Here is a 26,446-nt window from a genome sequence, read left to right as displayed (position 1 = left end):
GCTGTTCCAGGTTGACACGGCGCCGTTCCGATGTTGATACGGCGATGTTGACACGGCGGTATTCCGAGTTGACACGACGCTGTTCCATGTTGACACGGCGCTGTTCCAAGTTGACAGGACGCTGTTCCACGTTGACACGGCGCAGCCGTAGGGTGACCATACGTCCTGGTTTAGCCGGGACATGTCTCGCTTTTCAAAACCTGTCCCGGCGTCCCGAAAATGTCCCGGTTTTGATAAAGTGTTTGATAAAGTTTTTAAAATCTTAGGAAAAAAATTAAATTATCTCATTTTTTCACCAAACATTGATGAAAAATCGATTTTAGCACATAAATATCAGTAACGTGCATGAAATTTTTACTTAATTTCTTTTCATTTCTTTCCTGGCTCAAAATTCGGTGATATCGGAATCGCCAAGAACTAATATCATGGCAAATTTTTCGCCAAACACTGGAAATTATTGAAAAATTTTTCGCCAAGCACAAGATATTATAGCAAATTTTTTCGCCGAAAAATGTCACGGTTTTAGTCAGGACAAATATGGTCACCCTACACAGCAGAATGGTTTGTCGTCAACAAGTCCATCATCCACCATTCCTAACCAAAAAATAGACCCGAGAATAAAATTAATTTTCGTATAACTATTTAATTTTGCCCCATTTCGGGATATTTGAGTTCAAAGTTTGTTTACTTTTTCCAATGCGAGTCAAAACTGTTTTATTCTTACTCCCACCATATGAGATGGGGCATCGTGAACTTTTTTGTTCATTGATGTTGTGGAGCACAAATGTAAAATTTGAAGGCTGTATGTCGATTTTGAAATTTAGACATTTTAGGGTCGATATTCGGCGGAATGGGCTGTCGACATTGCCAAAAGTGCAAGAATATGTATTTTGAATGGTGGGGGAGTATTAGTTTTAAATTTGAGCTTTAAAGGATCATGTCGAAATTTCGACAAGTCGACGCCATGCCCTTACGACATGGGTCAATTTCACTTGCGACGCACTTATTAGCCCTAGCTGAAGCTAGATATCGATTTTTACTACTCTACGTCATGTTGAGTTTCGCCTCTTTTGGACAATTTCGACATGAATTTTTTCAATGTTCCCGGCCATGTTTCATGGAAATGTGCAAATTTCAGAACTCCATTTTTTCAGAATATGTACATACCAAGGGGGGCCATCATTTACAACTATTTTCAGCCTTTGAAGTTTGCACTCTTCGGAGAACCACGCCCCTAAAGTAGGGGTGTTTTGCCTTTCGCCAAACTTTTACCTGCAATAACTTTTTTGTTTATGCACCGATTTTGATGAAATTTTTTTAGCAGGTGCAGAATCGCTTAGCACACAATTTTGGACTGGGCGATTGACCATAAACCCACTAGGAAAAAACCACACCCAAAGTGGGTGTGGCTCGTCAAATTTTTTATGGGCACGTCTTTGACCCCCCAGAGCAAAGAAAATGCAAAAATATTAAGAGAAAAGTGCTCGGGGAATTACCTCCAATAAATTGGCCTCTTTGAACACTGTGAGAAGGCTTTATAAAAAAAACATTTATATTCACTTTTCCTCCTTAGATAAATTTGGCTTGTGATCAACTCGATCGTCTGACCTATGTCGATTCTAATCTGTGTTATCTTAATTGGAAAATTTCCCTTGTTGTCACTTTCATAAAAACATTTCTGTCAATAACTCACCACTCTGCACACAAAGAAACCACATATACATATGCATTAACATTAGGTGAACTAATCGAAATTTCATAACTAAGTAAATTCGTGTATTATCAGTTGAAACGCCGATTTGATCTTATAATTGAATTTATGAATGTACCATTCTATGCAGTGGGCAAATTTTACATTTAATGTTAAATATCTAATCAATTTTTTCAAGATTTTTTCATTTTTTTATCTAATCAATATTTATTCGACTAAAATGTATGTAAATATTATTAGTTAATACTGGAGAACTCATATTTTGAGTGCTCAAAATTTCGGGACAACATTGACCACTCGTCGTGAGACAATTCCAGAAATACTAAAAACTAATAGCTAATGTATGTACGTATATTATTTCAGGAGAGAGAGTATCAGTACATATGTGTGCAATTTTTATATTAGTTAGATAGCTTACATACTCACAAGAGATGAATTGTATCTCCACATCTTGAAGTAAGTATAAACTACCGTATTTAGTCGGTTAAATGTACGAGTAATTCAAGAAATTTGGCGATTAGTTCAAAATTTTTGGATTTACTATAAAATTGAGAGTGAATCGATTTTGTCAAAAGTCTTATTTATTTTGTACTGAAATGTATGGAATAACACGTATGTACATACGTAGGTAAATATGCATAATTTAAATCTACACAAAAACTATGCAAGTTTTACATCAATTAGTCAATCTTGCATACATACAGATACACTTATTTAGATATGTATATATGTATGCGTACGCATACATTTGCGTGGTATTTACATATGCATATTTAGTATACGATGGAGTATATGTGTACGTACACATGCATAATACCGTATTTCGCCGATTTTTGTCACTGCATGACAAAAAAACTGTACCAGTTACATTAGCAAATCTAAGCATGATGACCGTGAATGACACTGGATACAAACGTACAATGACGTATGTACACTCGCCGAAAGTGTTGATATGACTCACCATGACTATACAAGTTTTCATTCTCAACTCTTAAATCGCCCGTCGTCCATGGCGTGGTTCACGAAATAACCAGGAGGGACTACCAACGCATCCGGCGTACCGAAGGAGGCGGTGGACACGATGGAGTTGGTTATGCCAGCAGAGAGATTCAGGTGGAGACTTATCAGGGCGAAGTTATACGAGCCTCGACTCTCATGCATTGTTCGAACCTTACCAAAAGTCGCAAATTTTACCCTTCCGCCCGTTACATGAATTTAATACAGCGTGGAGCGACTGACTTTGGATTAAGAGAGGATTATCAAGAATGGCTGAAGTCGGTGCCACGTTATTTACCACTTTCATCCCTTCGCCATTGGGTGGGGAGGATTATTTTTGACGTGACGTGACGTGGTCCCATAATTGGGGCGATGGTGGTTGGGCGGTTGACCCAGCGGCGTCCTCCGAGAGGTGTGTATGTCATGGCGAGTTGGACGGTCGGGATTTTGGCCAATGTTTATCACTTTATATTTCGTCCTATATTTGGGTGTGGTGCGGGCGAAGAAGAGGAAATAGTGAAGGGAAAATATAGTTTGGATTGAGAAATATCTACATATTTCCATAATTACAATCATTTTAATTAAATCGCATCCGCACGACATCAGTATTAAAAGCTGTAATCAAATGTATTCCTACATTAAATAAGATAAATGTTGTTCCAGAGAAGAATGATTAATTAAATTGAGACGCTTTGTATAATCATGCAGCCTTGAATCATTTTCCATTGAATATTAGTCACATTTAATGACGTTAAACATTATGCAATCATGGTTGAATAACACAGTCATTGTTATGAAATATTTATTGAATGTCAATTAAACATGGTTAGAAGGCAATAATTATTTTATTAAAATTTTTTGTAATTATTACTTATCAATATCTACCAAAAATTATGAATGATTTGAGTAATAGGTAACTCTATTGATGAATTTGCCCACTTTTGTGAATTTAGAATTGGTACAAAACACCAAATTTTAGTCAAGTCCAATTCTTCTAATTGCAATTCACTCATTATCAAGTTTTGAGATTGGAGTTCCATTTCACTTGGTACTGAAAAAAGAGACAAAACGAAATAAAATTCCATGGAAAATTATTATGTAAAAATTACGCTCACATTTGAATTCCATTGTTCCATCTTTCTTCTCTAAACCCCAAACGATTCCTCTCGAATAGAAGTAACGATTAGCAAAACAGCGTAATTTCGCAGAGATTGTTATTTCATTGCGCTTTTGGAAACTTGTTACGTCCAAATTAATTTTTTTCATGGATTTCATCGTTTCTATTGAACCCGCTACGGAACACGAAATACATATGCACTTTTTGTTACTATTCTTTAATTGCTTTGAAAGTGGTAAAAAAATACCTTGAATGATTCCTTTATGATGGAAAAACTGCATAAATAATTCGTTGCACTGAATAAAGATTGTGAACCAATTTTTGTTCTGCATCTCTAGTTGAGTGCATTCAACGCCACAAGATTTCTTAACTTGATTCGTCTTTATCTAAAACAATGTTTGTCACTCAATTTTATCAAAATCTGTTCCATAATGTAAAAACTAACCCCTCGTAATTTTAGTTTCTCCATCATAATTGCACATTCGTTAGGCCTCCGACAAGTTACGGCATTCATTTCCTCTGATGAATTTTTTATTCGACATTTAAATCCATTGATTTCTGAATCATACCAAATTCCATTCTTTTCCAGGCTTCCTAAAATAATAAAATTGGCATAAAGTAATTTTATATTAATTTCCAAAATAATCAAAATTGTATATAACCTCCATCAGATTCCTGACGAAATTCCATAGTTTCCATAACATCATCTCCATAACAAATGACGGTTCCATTAGCAACATTTGTCGTAATTATTGAACATCCCTTCCCAACACAATCTTTATTTTGAAATGATAATCCTTCGCTTAGAGTAAGATTTGGTTTGGTATCACTTCCTGATTTGCACGTAAAAATGTGAACATTTCCGAGTAATTTGTGCTCCAATAGAGCGGAAGGGGGTTCTGAAATAATTATCGTAAAATTTACCAAATTATTTTTAAAAAATAAACATAATTTCTTAACTTACTTTTTTGGACAACGTTTACAACCAATTCTTCCTTTCCTGCGAGACATTTCCATTTTCCAAGATTATTCAGGTCATTTGAAATAGTGAAACCATGGATTGGATCGTATGTTGAATTAATGTCGGTATAATTATCTCTAACCAAGGTAACCTCAATATTAGGATCACTAACGCCACACGGTAATTTTAAATCCTCGCATAAATTAACATTAATTTCAGTATCATTACTTATAAAATATCTTTCATCATTTGGAACAAATAAACAAAATTTTAAATTTTTTTCGGCACTACCAATTCTTGCAATAAAGCATCCAGTATCTTGACTTGAATTTTTGTGCCTTAAATTTATCAACAATTTAGAAATGTGACAATATGTAGAAGGATCATAAAAATTACTGATTAAACGATCATTTTGAATGGAGGGGGTTAACGAGGGTCCATCAACCCCAGTAAAATGCCATTCAATTGGCTCCGTTGCTGTGGCAATGACGGAAAATTGTAGTAATCCCTTCGGTGCTATGAATTGACCTGTTTTATCTAATCGTACAGAAGTTAAGCTGAAATTTAGTTGCGACGGAGACGGATAAATATTCAATAAGCGAAGCGATGGTTCTGTTTCATGGCAGGTTTCAGATATCTAAAAAATTGATACGGCATGGTTAAAGTATTTAATTCATAGCTAAATATTTGTTAAAACTCACCTCTCCACGAACAAAAATAATTTGTGACAAATTTTTCCATCCGTTTTCTTGCGGTATAAAACACCAAATTCGTTTTATATCAAAATTTTTAATATGGAAATTAAAAGTCGAGAGGAGTTGTGTAGGGGAAGTGTATTTCCATTGTGGGTCATACGGATCTGCATATTAAGATGCATTTTCATAATTAGTAAAATTATTTTTAAATTCTCCAAGTAGAAATTTAAACTGACCGTCCGACTGGATATTAATGTGCTCTTGCAAATTTTCCCAACCCCATCTTATCCCATGATAAGAATGTGCAGGACTAGCTCCACATGAAAATACTACGCTATCACCAATATCAAATTCTAAATTAGATCCGAGATCAACAATTTCTTTCGACGGGTTTGACTCCGAACTTGCTGCGTTAGCTGAGAGAAACGATAAATGATTCGTTTCCATATCCTCACGGACTGTAAATTATTTAATATTTAGTCATTTTCAATTAATTAACTAAATTATGTACAAACTTTACATTTAACTCACAAAAGACATCAAAGATGGATCTCTTTTCCGTGATTCCATTAAAAGAACAAACCACATTTAGATAACCATTTAATGGGAATGACTTCAAGAAACGACGTAGACAACCATTTTTTACGAGACATGAAGAACTCTCTTGATTAGTTACTTCTAAACAATCCTAGTTTAAAATTAGTTAATTATTTATTTTATCGTAGCAAAATTGACTATAATACAAATTGTTTGCATACCTTTCGCTCACAATTTTCCATGATATTGCAAGTATCGTTATTTATGCAAGTATAATAAGTTAATTTTGCAGTGTCCCTCTCCACCTCGGTTTTGGATCCTCTACAAATTATTTCAATCCAAGAATCACTTCCTCCAGTGGTTACAGTTAACCCTAATTTTTCTTCTATAGTGACCAAGGTAATTCTCCATTCATGAATTATACCACCGCCCCGGCTTAACGTAACGTTTAACTCATTTTCAGTAAACATTTCTTCAGTTAAAATTAATTCCGCGGTCATCCAGTTTATATTTGTCGTTATGTTGATGAAATTGGTTAATTGTTCTTCATTTACGGTTATCGCATCAGTCTCTGATGACCACGCCCATTTTAATAAGTACGGAAGCGAGACAGTTATTTGGGATTGTTGTGGTAAATAGGTGTAATTTTTCGCTAAAATGTTAAAATCAATTGATTAATTACGTAATAACTTAAAATCCAACTGATAGATAACCCACAAATTACCTTCAACTGTAACGGCGTCACTATAATCCTCCAAATCCATGCTACTCGTGCAGAGATAATTTCCATGAAAATTATCCCATTCTAAATTTCCCGTATCCATAACAAATCCCACGTGAGGATAGAACATCCAACCCTCCTCCAAATTATTAAATCCGTCATAAATCAGACTCCAATTATTTTCTTCGTCACTTTTAAACAGATAAACGATCGAGTCCTTATTATTTGATGCACATGGAATAGTACGATTTGCATGATCAACCGTCATCAATTCAATGGAAGCACCCCGCTCAATAAAATATGGACGTGAAAACGGGATTGATAGCGGATATCGAATAACTTCACTAATTCCATCCCCTTCACAACTGACTTTACCAAATGGTAACGTGCTAGTTAACATTATACAACCCAGCGATAACGGATGAGTAGGGCACGGAGTCAAACTATAATTTTCACCAGACTGAAAATAAAAATCGGCGTTAAAACATTATGAAATTTATTTATTGAAAAATGAAAAATAATGAAAAAATTACCTCATCGTTTGTCAAAGATTTAAAAGTAATATTTGGAATTGAATTAGTTCCTGAAACGCAAGTAAAAACATGTTGATTTCCATGAACGTCGTACGACAATCCGACAAACGGTTCCTTTTCTTTCTCCAGAACTACCCAATTCCATTCGTGACTGGAATCCGTTTTCAATTCTACTTTGCCTTCATCCCCACTTAATACTTGGAACGAACCAAGATGGAAAATTGATCCGGATGAATTTCCTTCCTGTTCGTAATCTCCTTTGATATAAAGTTGTTGCCACTCTAAAGTATTTACAGGGGATGAAGTTTGTAGACTGATTTCTGGTCGTGATTTACTCGTCCAGGAAAAATAGGGAGAAAACGAGTATATTGGAGTTGGCGTGGGAATGGGGGCGATTAGTTCGTCTATAAAATAGACATTATTTCTATGTAAATATGCTTTAATACAATGTTAATTTTTATGATTACCGTCTCTTAATTTAACTTCGACTGTTACGAGTGTCTCATTTTGTACATTTTCTCCAAATCTGCACACAAATGTTGCTTTATTTCCATGAAACAATTCTTTCCAGAGAGAAAAACGATATCCACTAAATGGGTCGTAATGGAGATTATTTAGTAATTCCTCATCGTCAGTTTCCTATGCATTGTCATAATTAGATGGCCATAATTAATTTCCCTTTGCTGAATTAGCTGATCTCACATTTTTTACGAAGACCTTCAACCCACTGGCCCATCTCTTCTTCGAAATGCATGGAATTGTAACACTTTCTGATGTTGATGCTACCGTAATTTTAATCAATTCTCCTTCAAGGGGATAAAATGTGATGGGTTCTACACATAAAAATATAAAATAAAAAGACATGAAATTATATCCCCATTACAATTTTGCAACTACATATTACTCACGTGGCACAAATAATACGAAACTATTTTCACTTTCTAAATTATTCACGCCACAACTCCACCTTCCCACTAATTGATCTGTCACATTGATAAACACGATTGTGGACGAGTAGCAAATTGTCTTTAATTTTTTATTTGACCACGTGGTTGATATTAATTTAACCCCGGAGGATGCCCCTCTCCCCTCGTAAGTCCAAGAAACTTTTCCCATTGGGGAGGAGCACTCAATCATTGGGGGTGGTTGCGAGATGAGATCGTACGAAGCGTATGCATTCTTCCCCAGAATTGTTTGAGTGTCGTCTAACACGCGGATAAGTGGGGTAGATGAGCGTGGGTGGTGAAGACGGCATGGCGATGGGTGGGACAAAATTGTCGGGACTGTCGTTAAAAGGAAAAATAGATGCAAATACGACATTGTTGTAACTATTTATTAGGTTGTTGACTGAGAAAAAGATGATTTTGACATTCCATACGGTAGACTGGCTGGAGGTACTTAGGTTATGTGTGACTTTTGTTTGGCTGCTTTGGAAAAACTGGTTTTCTTGAGAGCACATAAATCTGTAGCATATTTGTCACCCGAGTTCATCAACATCAAATGAATTTTAAAAAACGGAACTAACGTGTCAGATGATTATTTTATTTTTACTTTTCTTATTGTGTAATGTATGGACTTGAATCGCATACGAAATCTTTGAAACTACTTAATACATCTGGATATATAGTTCTGCATATGATCAACTCGGATAAGAATTAGCATGGAAGAAAAAAGTATGCTAACATCCTAACTTTGCAAACCTAACATTATCGATTGTTAGATGCAATAAAATCTTCATTAAAAAAAATAAATATCCGGAGATGAACAGGTTTCAAAATAGCCATTTGAGTGCATGGAAGAAGAAGAGAAGGTTGAGACACAAAATTTTAAATTCAAAATTTTTGAATTTAATTTTTTGTGTATTTTTTTTTGTTAATTTGTTTAAACTTCCATTTAATCTTAACTTCATGGAAATAATGTTGAAAATGCATACGGCATACATACATAATGCCATTATGCACTTTTTTTTGTGTATCACTCTGCCCAGCGGTGGGAACTTTACTACACATGTTTTATCACAACATTCACAACAACACACAACAACAACGTTATAAATAACATTGATTCATTTGACGTAAACGATTTACGTTAATTTCAAATTAAAAGTATTTATTATTATCGTTAGTTTAATTGGCATAATTCTTAATTGCGTATATAACTCCCCCACCATGGAGTCACCCACGCCCTTCATAATGGCGACTAGTCCTTTAGAAGTTGACATCGTAAGAATAAGAAAACAATACTTTTTAAACGTTAATATTGTTTTACTGCTATTCCTCATCTTATTTCAATCTTATCCATTTAGATTTTGGACAATATTTTCCAATACTTGTCCGGCCGCGAGCTTACCCATGTGCGAAGAGTGTGCAGAAAATGGTGGGATTTGAGTCGGCACTTTCTAAAAGATAAGATTGACCAGGTTCCCGTCAATTTCGGAGCAACAGGATCTAATTCTAGTCAAGATGATGACGAAGACGACGAGAGGCACACCCACGGCCAAGATGTGCTGACCTTTAACCGTTACGGCTACTCATTCTTACACCCGACTGTCCTCTCGTTTACAAACTTTTCCTTCACAAACCTATCTCTGAATCATTTCTTTGTGCAAGATTTTTTCAACAAGTATGGGACGATGGTTAAAGTTTTGAAGATTGAATATAATCCTGACAAGGGTGGGGTTAGCGAAGCAAATTTTTAATATCAATGCAATTAAGTAAAATCGTTTTATTAATTTATAATTACATATTTTTATTATTTCAGGACAACAATATTTTGGACTCCGCCACGTTACGAACCCTTGTTCTGGAACAATGTCCTAATCTGGTCGAAATGCAACTCATCAATATTCCCCAAGGTTGGGAACGAAACAGTTTATTTACCAAGGATGAACTAGAGTCTCCGTCCCCACCATCCTGTAACATTGAAAAGTTGACGATTTCTTACACACCGTGTGGTCGCACTTTTGTCCCGTACTTTATTTGGGGAATAGCTCAAATCTGTCCAAAATTGAGCGATATAACAATTCTAATAAGTGGTGATGAAGGGTCTAAATTTTCATCGTATGCGAAAACTTTCTTCTGTAATCTTCAAGATCCACAAAAGTAACTCATACTTTTTTCACTTGTAATAATATATTGTGATTGAATCAATTTTATTTTTGGTTATTTTTCCAGCAAACAAGCATTCAAGGTTAACTTGACCAACCTCAAATTCAGCCATTTGTCCAGTGAAACTCTGAACTTGCTGCCGAATTCCTTAAAATTGATGAAATTCGAAGCGGAGTTCTTGTCGTTGGACTTAAATAATATAACATCCAAGTTTCGCCCATTTTTAGATGCTCAATCGTTAACACTCGAAAAATTAAGTATTCCAAATTTCGCCTTGTTTGTCCCCAAGTCGACCCCACCTCCACAAATATTCCCCACCTGTATGGAAAAAGTGACCTGCCTCACACTCGGATTGTCAAAGGTTGATAATAATAGTTTTTAATTTTTAAAGTAAATTATTATTAAATAAGTACTTTATTTATTCTAAACAGTGTGCCCACATAGATTTCGCGTTACAGTTTCCGTCCTTACAAACGCTAGTTTTACTTCATAACAATGGACATGTACATCCCGTGAATCTAGATTCATTTATCTCGACATCTCCTCTCAAATCTCTCACCTCGTTGGAGCTGCCTGCTTGCTTAACTCGATATCATTTCGACAGGTTGGGATCTTTACTACAAAATGTGAAACATCTCTGTCTCGGATATCAGGGCTCTTTCTGGCTGGACAAGGTTGGAGAGACGTGTTCAGATTTGATAGCTCTATATATTTGTGGATATCCTCCACCTGAATTAGCCAACCAATCAGCAATTAATGGTCTCAGCCTGGAAAAGATACTCGAAGGTTTTGATGCAGAGAAGGAGACATTGAGTCAAGAAATTAGCAACGAAACAACTAACCCGACATTTACTTCCTTGTCAAATTTTACAAGTACTATAAGTTTATGAACTTGGGAAGTGCATACATAATGTTTCATCTTGAGTTAAACTTTGTTGGCTTATTCTTCTAAATTTATAAATATTTTTTTAGAGCTCCGTGAGCTAACGATTCATGGTAGTTCGACAAGGCAAGGCGATCTCATCCAATCCCGAGGCAGTATCGATGTTATAAGTGATGATATGCTTCGTCAGGTCGTGGGGAAAATGAAAGACTTGAAATATCTCCATATTACGGTGGAAAATAACGTGAGTAATTTGCCACAATTAGTCTGTAATAAGTCTATAAGTGTTTATATAAATGTATTCCTATTTTAACTCCACATTTTACTTTAGGTATCAGATCTCAAATTCTTGGAAGAATCCTGCCCTCATTTGGAACTATGCAATTTCCAACCTAATCAACATTTAATACATTTGAAGGCTGACGCTTTTCATGGAAATCCACATTCAACTTTTCTTCAACATTAGAGCGAACTGATGACATTACTCACTTAATCTATTAATAAATAGCTATATATAATACCTATATATGTTATCCGTTTGGTACTCTTCAACCGAGAATATAAATTAAAATTTGCTGTTTCGAATATTTCACTGGGCTACTTGACTTTATTTTATTTAGTTTATATCAGGTTCTCTATTTACAGCATTTATTTCAGGACAAAATGGTTCAAATTTAACAAAAATTCAGCCATTTAAATAAGCTCATGAACAATTGAATGTAGTAGACAAGGATTTTTCGAGGATTCTGTCTTGCGATAGCTTTCGTTAAGCTCATCCCATCGACTTGAAATTTGGTACAAATGTAGTAAGAAGCAAATTCGAAGGTAAGTTCGAATATGAACAAAATCAGTCCAGTAGTTGACCGGTGGGGTCATAAAGGTCGGGTAGGGTCGATGGTACAGAATATTAAGAAGGTGGTAAAAGGAAATGGGTCATATTTAGAAAAATACCAACCTACGTCAGATTTATAAATATGAAAAGAATTTTAAGATTTTTTGCGAGACCAGTGTGACCCACTATGCTCCTAGAAATTGGTTGAAAAAAGCTGAATTTTATAATTACAGACTGTACAAAATTTTGACTCTGCCCTTGACTCGGACTAAATCAACAGAACACTAGATTACATACCATTTAGTGGTCATTTGAGTTTCACCTGATAAGTAATTTAGCAACCACTTAGAACAAAATACCCGTTCATATAAATAACCATTCAACTCATCCCGTCATACATCATCTATGTACATATTTATACGAATCTAATCAAAAGAATGTGCTTCGATTCGTACACACTTGATTATTGCTGAACGTGAGAGTACCCTTGGGCCAATCCCGATGATGATGGCATTAATGATAACTAACATTGATAAACTAACTTTAATACTTGCGACGTAAAGCACGAAACATACGTAATGAAAGTTTGCGTCATCAAATCATTGTATATTGACAGGCAATTAGTTTTCCATGTTTAAATTGAAGTGATTGAGATAAATTTTTGCTATATAATCAATCGCACCGTCATAAATATAGATACTCGTACAAATCATAGTGGAAACTAAATTTAATCCCAACACATATTGTATAAAATGATTATTTCCGTAATTGCTGTCATTTTTGCTGCTTTATGCAGCATTGCTACTCCTGCACCACAACCTCGCATTGAGTTTGATAGGGTGACTTTTATCAGCAAATTTGACAATAAGGTGAGCATATATTTATACACAGAGTGAAAGTATTTAAGTGTACATAATGGAGAAAGTCGTTCAGATAAATTTTCAGAAATTTATTTCCAGAAATTCCGTATTTAATTAAAGTATATAAATAAGATATGCATAAACTATGTATGTAGGTAATCACCACAACGGAATATATCGAGGATCCAGGTCCGTACAACATCTATGCATCCATTGCTCAAAATGACCAAGGGTTACCAGACCAAAGATGGAGTGCGTACGTTTACGACGGTACGAGTTAACCAAGGACACCTAATTTTACTTGCAATTAGCTTACAAAAGTCGATCTAATGTGTTCGAATTGTAGACTCAAGTATTAACGTTTCTCCGCTGGGAGGACAATTTTGGAACAGTTTCTCCACCTACAAACCATGTCCAGATTGCTTCGCAACGAACGAGAATTGGGACGCCCTCTTGCAAAATTCAACTTTAGAATTATTCTCACCGAGTCAAATACTAAACTCGACAGCAATGCTGAAGAGTCGTTGGACTGATTTATGCCTCACTAATCCTGGGTACAGATTTAAAATAAATATTTCCTCAAGACCATGTACTTAATAAGTACACAAATTTTAAATGTGCGCTTTCACTTTCAGCGACAACTACCTGATGAAAGGTCCCTGCAATGCAAGCGATATTGGTCAGATCTGGACTATTGTTTGGTTGGACCAGTAGTATGTACATAAACTTCAAAGCAAATCATTGTACGAGGATTTAACGAATTAAATAAACTTGCACTGAACCTGATTTTGTATGAATATGTCATTCTTCATTTCCTTATTCTTGCCTTCCTATGAAATAACTGACGTTATTTTAAAAAATATCTCGGAATATTTTACGACCAAGCTCACTATTGTAAAATGTGTGGTTATTTCGCTGATAATGAAACAGAACCGTTGTAAAGTTACCCAGGAATTGGATGAGTGAGTACTACTGATCTTACTAGCTTGAAGTTAATTTCAAACATTCTTGGGTATTTTTTTAAAGTTTATTCGATAGCAAAATTTTCGAAACGCATAAAAAGGAAAAATTGAGGGGACAAACCCACCCATTTCTATTCGAAATTTTATTTTGACACGTTAGTATATACATATGTAATGTTGACTATGTACATATTTATGATACTGTTTACTACAAACGTACAAATTCTTATGTCAATTTCACGGACCGCAATTATTATGATCAATCAGCTTAATGTGCCCCTCAGGGAAGCCATAGCCTTCCATTACTTGACGCAAGCAATGTAGGGTAGCCAAGTCCAAGATCTTCTCTCTCGTGAACAAAGTCATAATTTCATAGCGATAATTGGACACAACGCTGCACCCGTATTGAACTCCCCACGTGGAGAAATCCGCATGAAGCCACACCCAGTCCGTCTCCTCTAAAATATTACACCGGAAATAAATGCATAACTAGTGCTGAAGAAAAATTCATATTTTTTAAATTAAATTTATGTACGTCCGGATTGTCGAGACCGTACTTTCCAAATGGCTGGTTCCACTGGGTCAATAGCAATATCTGACCAGAGTACGTCAGTCACGTTGGTGACCATGTTCCAGTATCTGCAGTAATTTAGTCAAGCGTAAAATTATGTTTGATTGAATATTTATCTATCCATCACATAATCTATTTTCGAAATTTTAAATACATACACTTCTTCTGTTGCTAAAGAATCTATTCCGCTGTTGAAAAACGTGAAGTGGAGACAACTAAAATTAGGTTCCGTAATGTCTTGTTCTTCACCGACGTACAATTCGTGAATGTACCAAAGGCCCAGCATGTCCTCAACGTTAAAAAAACTTCGTGGCGTGATTCTTCTCGTTCTGGTGCAAGTCTCATTTTGCTGAGATAACACATACAAAACTAAATTCGTCAGTATAAATATTAATTGTAGAAAAGTTTGCGGTGTTTCTCTGTTGCTGATTTTAGCCATGGTTATTTCGTGGAGAGAAATTACTTATTTGTAAGAGAGACAAATATGCATAGCAGGTGAAATGCTTCTGCAAGTGTGATGGGTGTGGACTATTGTTATATATATGTATATGTCAAAGAGATAAGGCATACAGTGTCGGACAGATGTCTACGTCCACATAGTCGCGTCAATTTCATTTTCAAATTGTCACTGAACTACTGAACCAATTTTCATCATTGATATATCAAATTCTCACAAATTTAACGTAATTTCATAGCACATTATTAGTTTTCCGCTAAAAAATTTATTTTAGGCCAGAGATGTATTTTAATTCAAAATGAAAACAATTGGATGGACAAAAGTCAACGTCCAGTCAGAGAAAACACAAAAAAACTGTAATTTATAAGGAATGTTATAACAATTAATTTTTAATATTTGGTTGGGCCTCCGTTCGCTTTAAGGACGGCTTCAAGGCGTCGAGTCATTGAGTTTACCAAATTCTTGGTCACATCTTCAGAAATGGTTTCCCAAACTTCACGAATTCTGGATTTAAGGCCCGGAATTCCTGAAAAAGATTGTTTTCTTATTTCTCTTTCAATGTGGTCGCACAGATGCTCAATGGGATTCAAGTCTGGAGATTGGGGAGGGCATTCTAGCTTCGGAATTTTTTTTTCTTGAAGTATTCCATGGTGGACTTGGCAGAGTGTTTCGGATCGTTGTCTTGTTGGAAGGCAAATCGTCGTCCAAGTCCAAGTTTTCGAACAGATTCCTGGATATTACGGTCAAGTATTCCCTGGTACTTGTATTGGTCCATAATTCCGTCAATAAATTCCATTTTTCCTGCCCCACTTGAAGCCATGCATCCCCACACCATTACCGACCCGCCGCCGTGCTTAACTGTGGGGTTGAGATTTTTTGGATTCAAAGCTTCTTTTGGATATCTCCACACTCTACGACGCCCATCTGACCCAAAGACATTGAACTTTGACTCGTCAGTCCATAAAATATGTCCCAGAATGTTTGTGGCTTGGAAATGTGGTCTCTGGCAAACTTCACTCGTTTGGTTGCATTCCTCGGTACAATAAGAGGCTTCCGGACTGCTCTGTGGGATTTCAAATTTCCCTTATTCAGTGTTCTTTGGATGGTCATAGGACTAACCTGTTTGCCGAACATCTCCTTGATCTCGGTAGATAGCTTTGGAGCACTAAGTGAGGGTGTAACGTTGACTTTGTTGAGCACGTGGCGTACTTCTCGGTGAGCCAAAATGGGTTTTCGACCACTTCTGACCTTGTTTTGGACTGAACCATTAGCTTTAAAGTTCTTAATGATTGTCTGGATGGTTGTCCTTGCTAATTTATACTTGGTCCATATTTGTCTCTGCGACAGCCCCCTTTTTGTCCACCCTTCCAGTCCTGAATGACAAGATCTCGAATAGCGATAGGAATTTCCTTGCGTGTCGACGCCATCATATTTTTCTGGAAGAAAATTATTTAAAAATTACCTGATTTTATAAATTGGAGAGATTTTTGTTGTTGACAATTAAAGTGAAGTGGACGTAGACTTTTGTCCGCTCAAATTTCATCCTCTCTCGCTCTGCACTATGATTCTCAGTTTTCCCAGAATTTTCAGAAATAACTCATATGTTTTATGAAATTACGTTAAATTTGTGAGAATTTGATATATCAATGATGAAAATTGGTTCAGTAGTTCAGTGACAATTTGAAAATGAAATTGACGCGACTATGTGGACGTAGACATCTGTCCGACACTGTATATTTAATTAGTATGAAGTAATCATTCATATTTATCATGTAAATCGGGGACTATGTAACTGATGAAATATTGGAGATATTGAGCTCATGATTCCAGACCAGTGTTATTTATTATTAAGCCCTCATTAAGTGTATCAAACACATGCACTTTATTCGCAGCACAAAAATTATACTTTCAATTTACGTTTGCAAAACTATTGGAAATTAATTATTTTTCTTCTTATTTAGTAAACATAATAACAATTCTTGTGGGATGATTATGCATCAATTGAAATTAGCATTTTGAATCTGCAAAATTTTTGCAAGTTCATGCAGAAAGTTTCGCTCAAATGGAAGTAGGTGAAAATTTCTTTATTATGTACAAGCCTTGTAGGTTTGAGCATATGCAAAATATATCTTAAAATTCTCATTTAGCAGAATGGATTGATTGAACTATTATAAATCATGACTTTGGTCGCGTTGGTATTATTAATTGGTGCCCAATCCAAACTGTTTCCACAAGTAGCTGCCAATTGGATCGTTCCATTGCAAAGCTTGACACAAGCTCCTTCATTGTTTTGTCTCCATCGGGCCGACCTCACGTAATCGGTGGGTGCAAATGTTCGATTTCCAATCGTTGTGTAGTTGGCAATGAACCCGTTCACATAATCGTTTTGTCTGTAGCAAGCAAGTCCGAATCCAAAAACTGAGTAAACTGCAATCCCACAAAATAAGAGACAGAAAGTTGTCACACGGAAAAGCGAGCTGGGCGTCATATTTATTTGTAATATCTGTCCGACAAAAATCCTTATATTTAATTTACAAAATAAATGTACTAGAATTTAAATATTCAGATTGTTACCTTATCAAGTGTTTTAGTGTCGAATTTTCCAGACTATCAAATTGTTTTGCAAATGTGTACAGAAACTAACCAGAACCTACAACCTACGAAACTACAACCAGAACCAAACTCCGCAGTATTTATGCAAAACGAAGATCTCTCCAAAATTGTTATCTTATAGTACACAGGATGCACGAGAATGATTTAATGATTTTATCACAGAAAAACACGTCATTTAATGCAATCAATTAATTGATTAGGCTCATTATCATATCATTTTGACATGCTTTTAACATATTTAATATGAATTAATTCTGTCATGAATGTTACCAAAATTAAATAATAAAATCTCATGAGTGTTACTGAAATTTGTTTGTACCAATTTAATGTTCACTCTTTTAGTTCAATCTTCATGCAAAAATGAGCACATGCGAAAAATACATAGACCCAATGGTCTATATCTTTGTTTAGTTTGTTGAGAGTTTGATATAAGATGTATACATAGTAAAAAAAATTTCTAAGAAAAATGAGAAATCTCGAGGTACCCCACATATATACACCTCACTTCATATCAGATTTCAGCTTATCAGGTATCCCAAATTATGCTAACGATCCAAATTTAATCACGAGGAAAAGTGTCAAGTGTTTCTACGACTAACTCAATTTCTCGCATCGTCATCATCCTCGAGATTAGCACAATCAACAAATAGCTTGACTGACCCGAAATAGTGTTTTTTCTTGGCAAATTGTAAAGGCCAGATTTAAAAATGTCCTCCTGGTGAATGTCATTCTTGAAACTAAATTGTCCGGAATTGCATGCTGTCTTGTCCAATGTATTTACATGCACATAATCCTATTGACTAAATACTTACTACGGCAAAATATATGTATACAAAGTTTGATGACTCTCTACATAAACTTGAGTACAACAAACCGAACTGGGTTCATGCATTTCGCTCGAGCATTATCGTCTCACTGCCAAGAACTTCGCAATATAGAGTTCGGAACTGGTGAAAGAAATATATGTACTTCAGGATCAGCAAATGTCGCATACAAGAAATAGCTTACTCACTTTTACTTAATGCGAGATCGTTGCGTAAAACGTTTCATTTATGCATCTTACTTAACTATTAAGAAAGTTTGCATTGCTCGCACTTTACATACACAACATCCACTTCTAGTTCAGTATTTATTTATATACATGCACCTCACGTCCGTACATATGGATTGGTGCAACTGCAATAAACTAAATTTTCATTCCCCAGTAAATATTCCTATACACACAATCATGTTTTTCACCGAACTGAAACACGCCATTATTACAACTGTTATATTAGTAATTTTGCTAATAATTACCACCTTTTCAGTGGCACTTGGTGTGTTTATTTTTACCTGCACAATAACTGCTGAACCGGATACACTCGGGCTGGTTGGAGAAAATGGTATAAAGATAATTTCGACCTCAATTAAGTGTAATAGAATTTTGTACATATGTAAATTCATAATAATTATTTCATTCAGAGAGCGAACAAATTTTCGTGTGGATTCTGAAATATCGGGAAACTTCCGTTCCATTCCTGGTCAGCAAGGATAACTTTGTCGTTTGGGTGGTCACCTGGGCCAGAGGGAATTATGTGCAGCTGGACTTCGAAGCGATCGTGATGATGGTGTCGGGCGCATTTTTGTTGGGACTGGTCATGACGGCGTTTGGATTTGTGATGGATTTAGTTTCTGAAATGTTCAGGGTTCTGGAAAATCTAGGCGTGCAAATAAGTTGGAGTCGGATTCTAGCAATTTGCATCCTTCTCATGGCTTGGATCGCGTACTTTGTTGGTTTTCATATTGATAGTTTTTCCAACGAGGAGAATTTAAGTTTAAGAAAACCTGAGAGTTTAAATTCAACAGAAATTTCTACGTTGCAAGAAATAACGCATGTTCTATTATAATAATTTGTATTATTCAATTCAGTTTTTGTATGACATGTATTAATTAATTAATATTTGTAAGGTCGCATTGCTCATTAAAAATGTGATAATCGATCGATAATCGAGGATGAAAATCTTTCCAAATTTATTATTCGGGATTTTCCTTACGGATTTTTCTTTATTCTGTTACAAAATTTAAAAATTAACTAAGATACTTATAAAGCTCTACACAATTCGATTACACTATTTTTTGTAAATACTCCAAAAAATCTAATCGAGGAGATGATAAGGAATCTAATTATTTCTACAGATATCCTAACTTGTAGTAATCAGTGACTGTTTATGAAATTGCTCAATTGTTAAGCTTTCTATGTACCCTTACGACTTTTACCACGCTTGTATTATTCTCGGAACTATTTTGTATGATAAAGTAGAACTTAAATATCAAAACTTTTAGCAAAATATCTCGTAATAAATTTTTCTACTTAATGACAATCCGTTCACTCCGAGTCACAATCGCAGCTCTTACAACTTACATCCGTTTCGCAGCAGTCCACATACTTTTGGCAAGGATTTCTACTACTCCGACTTCTTTCCCGTCGTCTTGAAACATCTCGATGTATCCTTTCTTTTCTTGGATCGAAGCAAAAGCAACACGGCCACTCGTTCTCCTTCACTTCGGGCGAATGACTTAATGGTAACGACCGCATGGGGGCGACTGGAATATGGTCATGATTCATTTCTGGTTGTGTTCGGGGTTGACTTGTTACGGGGATAAGGCCAATTTCCTCACTAGATTTGTTAACTTTGGATTGCTCCTGATTTTTCGGACCGCAAGGTTTCTCCGTGTCCAGTTCGGTCGCCATAATTTTGGGTTTTACTCCTGAACCATTAAAATTTAAGTTGAGTGTGTTGCAAATTATTTTTTGTAGTAGTTTTTTAATTCTTGTACTAGAAATTTTTAAACTTTGATTTTTGACTCACAATTCTGAAATAATTGTAGCCCCAAATCTCGCAATTTATTTTTAACCAGGAACGAAGCCACCTGCTGAAAATCTGAACCGAAACTGACTCATAAAAGGTGTGACCTAAAAAGATATATATTTATTTTTTAATTGTTGTTCTTGTGTACGGGAATTAATTCATGAACACGATAATGCTCAACTTAATTAATACTAGAAATATTCATGCGTTCTCTTATTTCAAATACCAAAGAGTGCCTATGCAGTTTGGTAGAATTATTGATTGCAAGATATGGTCCATCCGAGTTTGATATGTTTCATATTGATTACAAAAATGTAAATTTTATTTCAGTCTCATGCTCTACCAATATTTTGGTATGCGAAAACTCTTCCATGCATGCATTTACTTTTAGGAATTTAGGATTATTTAGTACTGCTTCCTGACAGTCAACAATTGAATTATTAATGTATTTCTTGAATATTTGAGTTAAATAATTTAACTAATAGCCAGTCACTACAAGGTACGGATTAACTTATTGTATTCTTTAAACCCAATTTTTCTGGATAAATACGAAAATACTAAATAATTTATTTCATAACAGGACATATACATGACAAAATTATGCACGTGTCCAGGGCGCACAAATTAGTAACATCTTCATCTTTTTCTTCACTGCTTAAATCTAAGCGTTGAAGTATCCAGCGTAAAAATCAACATGGCTTCGAAAGAGGACTGGATCTTGATCGAATCATTTCACAAAATATTTTCAAAATTGACATTTTTAGTTGGATTCAAGATCGACCGGAAGCATCGTAAACTAGTCAAGCCAAGCAAATATTCAAAACCCGTAGTGTTCTTCAGGAGACTGACTGAAATATTATGCACAACTTCAATTCTATCATTCTATGCAGAAACCTGGTATCAACTATTTGCAAAACAAATATCATACCAAGATCAGCATTCAACATTATTCGTTTTGAGACTAATCTCAATTCTCTTTACGGCGTTACTATCGTCAGCTTTATTTCCAGGGATGTGGATTTTAGTCCATTCTCCACAAGTTCTTATCAACATGATCAATCCATTAGCAGATATCCACAAATCGATGAAAGGTAGTGAATTGAATTAAACTTAAGAATTCTTGAAAAATGATACATAATTCACACCAAGCTCACACCAAGCAATTTTAATTTTTTTGAAATTGGATATATCAAATAATGCCATATTATCCTGTGCATAATATGACTTTATAAGGTTATAAAGCTGATCAAAAATTTCTAAAATGACGAGTTTCGCAGGTGCTGGAGAGATTGTCCATAATAAAAACCAATCTGTAAATTTGACAACTCTTCTGTCTCGGACACTCTTGATCCTCCCAGTGCTTTTATCCCCATGGGCCTGCATGGTGGCAGTCTTGTTGAATATTGATCCCACTCGAAAACTCGCCGAATTTCTGCTCCCAAACATGCTCAATTTTAAGGAAGGGATCGGTCTGTTAATTCCATTGTTTTGGCGGATAAATTTCTCTACCTGGTTAGCCTTCCAATTTCTTGCAGCTGGAAATTTCCTTACACAATTTGGTAATGCTGCATACAATACGATTTCGGAGTTACTCACGGCCATCGTCAAAATGAACGAGATTATAATTCTGCACCAGGAAGACGATAAACTTTGGGAGCAACTAGCTTCCTGGAGAATGAGGCGGATTAAGATTAAATTGTACACAAATATTCAGATTTACTGGAATTATGTCGATGCAAATATAAATGCCAAGATTATACCTTACGTAGTAAGTTTTGGTGGATTATCGCAAGTTGCAGGGAACTATTTCGTCGTACGATTTTGGGATGAGCTACCCGCAGTAATTTACGGCACTGTGACCATGGTTATGATATTATTGGGGATCGCTCTTCAGACTGCAATTAATCATACAAGACACCCGAATAGATTTTCGAAACGGTTTTTAGACAAAGTAAAAATGGAAAAACCTACAAAACAGGATCGGAAAGTTATTAATTCTTTGAGACCCTTAGAAGTTAATATTGGTACTTTTACAAGGGCGAAGAGGAACACGGGGCTAATTGTTTTCAAAGCGATTGCTGATTGTACTTTTACGGCATTGCAGACCTGGAAAAAAGATTATTAGTTTCCTGTAGTGTAACTTTCCTCTATAATTATTTATGTACGCATTATCAATCTTACAATCACTATTGCTAATCCTAAGCCTGTGTACCGTATATTTGTCCTGCTTAGATTGTAGTGTGTAACTTCAAACTGTGTAAAAATTTAAAACCAAGGGTTTGACTACTTCTTTGTGAACATAAGCGTAAGGTATGCATGTAATTAATTAACTAATTATATATATATGTAATATGCACAAGATGTAAAAAAATCTTGCATACAAATGTAACATGGTACAAATATGTACTTAAAAACATCAAACAATAAAATCCGAAGAAAATGTGTATTCGCTCAAAATTGCATATGTTATGTACTCGAATTGATTGTATCCGATAACAGGATTTCTATTACATATACATATATGTATGCCATATGTACATACGTACGGACAAGGACAATGCATTTCAGTCACTTTTAACACGTATCGTTAATTATACTACCTCAACTTCCAAAACCCTGTCTCAAACTAAACTAATTGTTTCACTACAATTGGTAGGTAACCTCCCTCGGAGGTTGCGTGGCGTTAGGCGAATACCTTCTGAAGACTACATGTCTCGTCCTCGCCTTTGCAAGCTTATCTTAACCATTGCATAACTAGTCAATTAAAGTATTCAATTACATAAAACATCATGTCTAAAGGTAAGCAAGGTTAAGTTACGTTAAACAAAGTAATTTTTATCCATGTCCTCATTATGTAATCAAAACCATGTCAATGAACTTGACGTTATTCCTCTTTAGTGTCCAACTATAAACACTTTTGAATTTCTTTTTGGATCAGTCGGATGTACTTTGAAACCTCACAATCTCTCAAATATACATCTATACAAGATTGGCCTGGAATTAAACCTCTCTTCAAATCTTAACAGTAGGCCCGATTGTGAATCCATTGTTGAATACATAGGCATTTTTTAATTCATCATACTAGTTATTTTACTTATCTAACTAAACTACACCATCAAATACTTAAGTGCCGGGGAAGGACGAGGGTATATCCAATGTGCATAAATATGCATGTGTTTACATATGTACGTACTCATCAAGTTCCCATCCCATAGTTCCCAGTTCAAGTACATTAACTATCTTTTTATTTGTTATACTTATCTATCAATTTAGTTCTTGTCTTCCTTCAAAGTACCTGATACATATTTAAAGAATTTAATTGAGGGTGAATGGTAGTATTTAAGAAACGTTTTATTTAGGTATAGCTATAAACTTCACAGATTCATACGTTCACATATACAGTCAATGGAACAAGTATAGGCACCACCCACGCAAGCTAAATAAAAATGGTTATAACTTTGGATTGCATCATCAAATTAGCATGAAACTTTGTACCCATTTAGCAAATCTAATGTAGTGTTCAATTATAATCATGTTCCCGACTGAAATTAAATAACCGTAACGTTATTCTGATTTTGACACAAACGCGTCAGGTTACAACCTGCAAAAAGTATTGGCAACCTATGGCTTAATTGCTTGTGCGAAATTTTTATGACGATAAACCTCTACCTATTCTCACGGTAAGTTAATCAGATCACAAAATATAACTTTATCTGCTTCGTAAGTCCAGATTGGTATTGTCTAGAGCCAAAATTGCGACACCAAACGAGCTATATTTTTGGCGGAGCGAGAAATAATCTTGCCTCCTTCTCAAACAAGCTTGGATATCAAAAACTCAGACATAAAACATCCCCCGCAATATTTACTATTCGAAACTTAGCCAAAAAACATGAAGCGATATTTTAAATTGCTGGTTTCCCATGATCCGGCTGAAAAAGTCACCTTAGCCCAAAATCGACAGATTAATCAAGCAAGAAATCACTCGAGATCGGAAGATCTCGGCTCCCAAAACCATGTTGAATTTGAGAACCAAGTGTGGGGTTAATATATCATTCAATTTGGTGATCAATCAAAAATCATGCAATGGGGTTTCAGGGTCCAGAAGCCAGACTGACGCGGGGGTCCCCAAAACCAACTAACTCAATAAATTGTAATGGGCTAAACACCACCCTAAACAGACTTCCAATGAATAAAAAAGGGTCTGCTGGTCCGACATAAGCAAATTCTACTTATTCGGAGCCAATTGAATGGTTAAAGTCTGGCGGGTGCCATTAAAGGCTCACAAAGACGAATATGTTAATATGGCAGTTAAACATAAAGGAGGATCGATTATGGTTTGGGCTTAAATGACCAGTTCGCGGCGTAGCTACGTGGTCATTATCGATGAAATCATGACCAGGGAGGTCTAATTAATCATTCGAAACGATAATTTGAAATCATTTGACCAAAACCCGACCTAGGAAGGAATTTCATATTCCAAAAATGCAGTGACCCCAAACATATATCCAAATTAACGGTGCAAGCTTTTGGAGACTGAAAAGATTAAGCCTCTTTCGTTGGCCGCACAGTCTCCCGATGTGAATCTGATTGTCCGGGTTGAGAAAAGAGCGACTGGTGGAAAACCACTCGTCGAAAAACGAGCTTGGCAAAATTTCGAAAGAAGAGTGGGCAGTGCAGTCATATCAAGAAGCGTCAGAAAGAAACTTCTGGAGTCAATTCGATGGCATGTTTCTGCTCCTATTGTATCGAGAGGAGTTGCTATGTAATACCAGAAGCGATTTGTCGTATTAAAATTGGCGTTTCTTTGCCTTATGATTTTTAAGTTCAAGGGTGCCAATACTTTTTGTGGGTAAATTTTGCAAATTTCCCAAGAAATTATTCGAAAACTGTGTTTATCTAATTTTAATCAGTAAAAAATTACTATAATCGGATACTACATTAGATTTTTCAAATGCGTACAAAGTTTCATGCTAATTTGATAATGCATTCCAAAGTTATAGCCAAATATACAGGGTGGTTAAAATGTCACGCTACAATGGAAAATTTTTCGATGGGAAAAATCCACAAATTTCCATTAGTTACCGAAATTTTGTCTCTAAAATGCAACATTTTAAGAATTTTGTCATCAGTTTTGATAATAATTTATAAAAATCTCAATCCCAAATCTTGTAACTAATGGAGATTTTGGGACTTTTCCCATTGAAAAATTTTCCATTGTGGCGTGACATTTTAACCACCCTGTACTTAGCTTGTGTGGGGGTTGCCTATACTTGTTACATTGACTGTATGCAGGTACATATGTATGTATACGGATTTATATAAACAACTACATAGAAACTTTGTTCCAAAATTGTGTTTATCAAACTGATTTTATACTTAGGGAGCTTCCATTTCTTCCTGGTGTTAAATAGCGGTTTAAGTATGGCGTTAAAAGTCATAGGAGCAACAAAATCTTTCGGTGACAAAATCATTTTGAACAACTTGAATATCAATGTTGACCAAGGCACTGTGTGAGCATATTCTTTTACTACTTTCTTCAGCTAAGTTTTATTGTGCATGATCATAATTTTTTGATAATAAGGTTTTCAATTTAGATATGCTCTACTTGGTCCCAGTGGATGCGGGTAACAAATTTGATATTAATCCCCATGACCTACATAATTGTACATTTCATTAAATAATCACTTATTGGTTTCAGAAAAACGACACTGCTCTCTTGTCTTGTAGGAAGGCAGCGATTAGACCATGGAAAAATTGGGATATTTGGGAGAGAAATTAACTGCTACAGGGATGGGGTTCCCGGAAGCATTATTGGATTCATGCCACAAGTAAAATTCATAAGATCTAAATTATGTATTGACAAATGTGAAAATAATCATGTATGTATTTCATATCTCTGATAGGAAATTGCACTTTACGATTCCTTCACAATTACCGAAACATTCATCTACTACGGCAGACTCCATTCCATCCCGAAAGAGAGGATATTATGCAAATTAGATAAACTCAAAGATTTACTAAACTTGCTAAACTTGAGAAAA

General features: G+C 35.4%; 5 protein-coding genes and 2 long non-coding RNA genes across 8 annotated transcripts; 3 read left to right on the top strand and 4 right to left on the bottom strand.

The window, feature by feature from the left end:
• Positions 1–3,533: 3,533 nt before the first annotated feature.
• LOC110862455 lies at positions 3,534–8,675 on the bottom strand. Its single transcript, XM_022111650.2, has 15 exons — positions 8,180–8,675; positions 7,974–8,104; positions 7,739–7,910; positions 7,272–7,675; positions 6,742–7,198; positions 6,239–6,669; positions 6,012–6,168; positions 5,717–5,938; positions 5,487–5,644; positions 4,789–5,422; positions 4,487–4,723; positions 4,270–4,418; positions 4,072–4,210; positions 3,823–3,999; positions 3,534–3,758 (listed from the first exon to the last, which is right to left on the bottom strand). Exons 1-15 carry the CDS (start codon positions 8,589–8,591, stop codon positions 3,589–3,591), a joined length of 4,050 nt encoding a protein of 1,349 aa, XP_021967342.2. The 5' UTR covers positions 8,592–8,675; the 3' UTR covers positions 3,534–3,588.
• A 600-nt stretch (positions 8,676–9,275) lies between these two features.
• Positions 9,276–11,848, top strand: LOC110862445. Its single transcript, XM_022111643.2, has 7 exons — positions 9,276–9,493; positions 9,577–9,948; positions 10,032–10,372; positions 10,445–10,739; positions 10,810–11,251; positions 11,351–11,505; positions 11,593–11,848. Exons 1-7 carry the CDS (start codon positions 9,440–9,442, stop codon positions 11,725–11,727), a joined length of 1,794 nt encoding a protein of 597 aa, XP_021967335.1. The 5' UTR covers positions 9,276–9,439; the 3' UTR covers positions 11,728–11,848.
• A 934-nt stretch (positions 11,849–12,782) lies between these two features.
• Positions 12,783–13,739, top strand: LOC110862456. The gene is made up of 4 exons (XM_022111651.2): positions 12,783–12,962; positions 13,109–13,223; positions 13,300–13,507; positions 13,589–13,739. The coding sequence occupies exons 1-4, from the start codon at positions 12,846–12,848 to the stop codon at positions 13,665–13,667; spliced, it is 519 nt and encodes a 172-aa protein (XP_021967343.1). The 5' UTR covers positions 12,783–12,845; the 3' UTR covers positions 13,668–13,739.
• A 272-nt stretch (positions 13,740–14,011) lies between these two features.
• On the bottom strand, positions 14,012–15,025 carry LOC110862453. 2 transcript variants are annotated; one of them, XM_022111649.2, is made up of 3 exons: positions 14,645–15,025; positions 14,473–14,554; positions 14,012–14,373 (listed from the first exon to the last, which is right to left on the bottom strand). In XM_022111649.2, exons 1-3 carry the CDS (start codon positions 14,923–14,925, stop codon positions 14,278–14,280), a joined length of 459 nt encoding a protein of 152 aa, XP_021967341.1. In that variant the 5' UTR covers positions 14,926–15,025; the 3' UTR covers positions 14,012–14,277. The 2 variants fall into 2 exon arrangements, with proteins under 2 accessions (XP_021967341.1, XP_021967340.1); XM_022111648.2 differs by having other exon boundaries at positions 14,451–14,554; positions 14,645–15,019.
• Positions 15,026–16,855: 1,830 nt separating this feature from the next.
• On the bottom strand, positions 16,856–17,709 carry LOC110862447. The gene is made up of 2 exons (XR_002549178.2): positions 17,518–17,709; positions 16,856–17,446 (listed from the first exon to the last, which is right to left on the bottom strand). It is a non-coding gene; the product is annotated as an uncharacterized LOC110862447 (long non-coding RNA).
• An 888-nt stretch (positions 17,710–18,597) lies between these two features.
• LOC110862450 lies at positions 18,598–19,916 on the top strand. Its single transcript, XM_035845541.1, has 2 exons — positions 18,598–18,938; positions 19,018–19,916. The coding sequence occupies exons 1-2, from the start codon at positions 18,698–18,700 to the stop codon at positions 19,440–19,442; spliced, it is 666 nt and encodes a 221-aa protein (XP_035701434.1). The 5' UTR covers positions 18,598–18,697; the 3' UTR covers positions 19,443–19,916.
• Positions 19,773–20,877, bottom strand: LOC110862451. Its single transcript, XR_002549181.2, has 2 exons — positions 20,406–20,877; positions 19,773–20,304 (listed from the first exon to the last, which is right to left on the bottom strand). It is a non-coding gene; the product is annotated as an uncharacterized LOC110862451 (long non-coding RNA).
• Between the last annotated feature and the right edge of the window lie 5,569 nt (positions 20,878–26,446).

Source organism: Folsomia candida, unplaced genomic scaffold (assembly GCF_002217175.1).
Source record: "Folsomia candida strain VU population unplaced genomic scaffold, ASM221717v1 Fcan01_Sc057, whole genome shotgun sequence".
Lineage (NCBI taxonomy): Eukaryota > Metazoa > Arthropoda > Collembola > Entomobryomorpha > Isotomidae > Folsomia > Folsomia candida.
The sequence above is the reverse complement of the archived record's forward strand: the minus strand, read 5'-3'. Positions and strand labels throughout refer to the sequence as shown.

Excerpts from the sequence above, each read along its gene's own strand:
- LOC110862455 (XM_022111650.2), bottom strand. The coding sequence starts at position 8,591 with ATGTCGTATTTGCATCTATTTTTCCTTTTAACGACAGTCCCGACAATT. Across the intron at positions 6,670-6,741 it reads TGACGCCGTTACAGTTGAAG|CGAAAAATTACACCTATTTA; the intron begins GTAATTTGTGGG and ends TTAACATTTTAG. Across the intron at positions 4,724-4,788 it reads TGTAAACGTTGTCCAAAAAA|AACCCCCTTCCGCTCTATTG; the intron begins GTAAGTTAAGAA and ends TAATTATTTCAG.
- LOC110862445 (XM_022111643.2), top strand. The coding sequence starts at position 9,440 with ATGGAGTCACCCACGCCCTTCATAATGGCGACTAGTCCTTTAGAAGTT. Across the intron at positions 10,373-10,444 it reads AATCTTCAAGATCCACAAAA|CAAACAAGCATTCAAGGTTA; the intron begins GTAACTCATACT and ends TTATTTTTCCAG. Across the intron at positions 10,740-10,809 it reads TCACACTCGGATTGTCAAAG|TGTGCCCACATAGATTTCGC; the intron begins GTTGATAATAAT and ends TATTCTAAACAG.
- LOC110862456 (XM_022111651.2), top strand. The coding sequence starts at position 12,846 with ATGATTATTTCCGTAATTGCTGTCATTTTTGCTGCTTTATGCAGCATT. Across the intron at positions 13,224-13,299 it reads GAGTGCGTACGTTTACGACG|ACTCAAGTATTAACGTTTCT; the intron begins GTACGAGTTAAC and ends TTCGAATTGTAG. Across the intron at positions 13,508-13,588 it reads TTATGCCTCACTAATCCTGG|CGACAACTACCTGATGAAAG; the intron begins GTACAGATTTAA and ends TTTCACTTTCAG.
- LOC110862453 (XM_022111648.2), bottom strand. The coding sequence starts at position 14,925 with ATGGCTAAAATCAGCAACAGAGAAACACCGCAAACTTTTCTACAATTA. Across the intron at positions 14,555-14,644 it reads TCTTTAGCAACAGAAGAAGT|ATACTGGAACATGGTCACCA; the intron begins GTATGTATTTAA and ends AAATTACTGCAG. Across the intron at positions 14,374-14,450 it reads ACGGTCTCGACAATCCGGAC|AGGAGACGGACTGGGTGTGG; the intron begins GTACATAAATTT and ends GTAATATTTTAG.
- LOC110862450 (XM_035845541.1), top strand. The coding sequence starts at position 18,698 with ATGCACCTCACGTCCGTACATATGGATTGGTGCAACTGCAATAAACTA. Across the intron at positions 18,939-19,017 it reads CGGGCTGGTTGGAGAAAATG|AGAGCGAACAAATTTTCGTG; the intron begins GTATAAAGATAA and ends TATTTCATTCAG.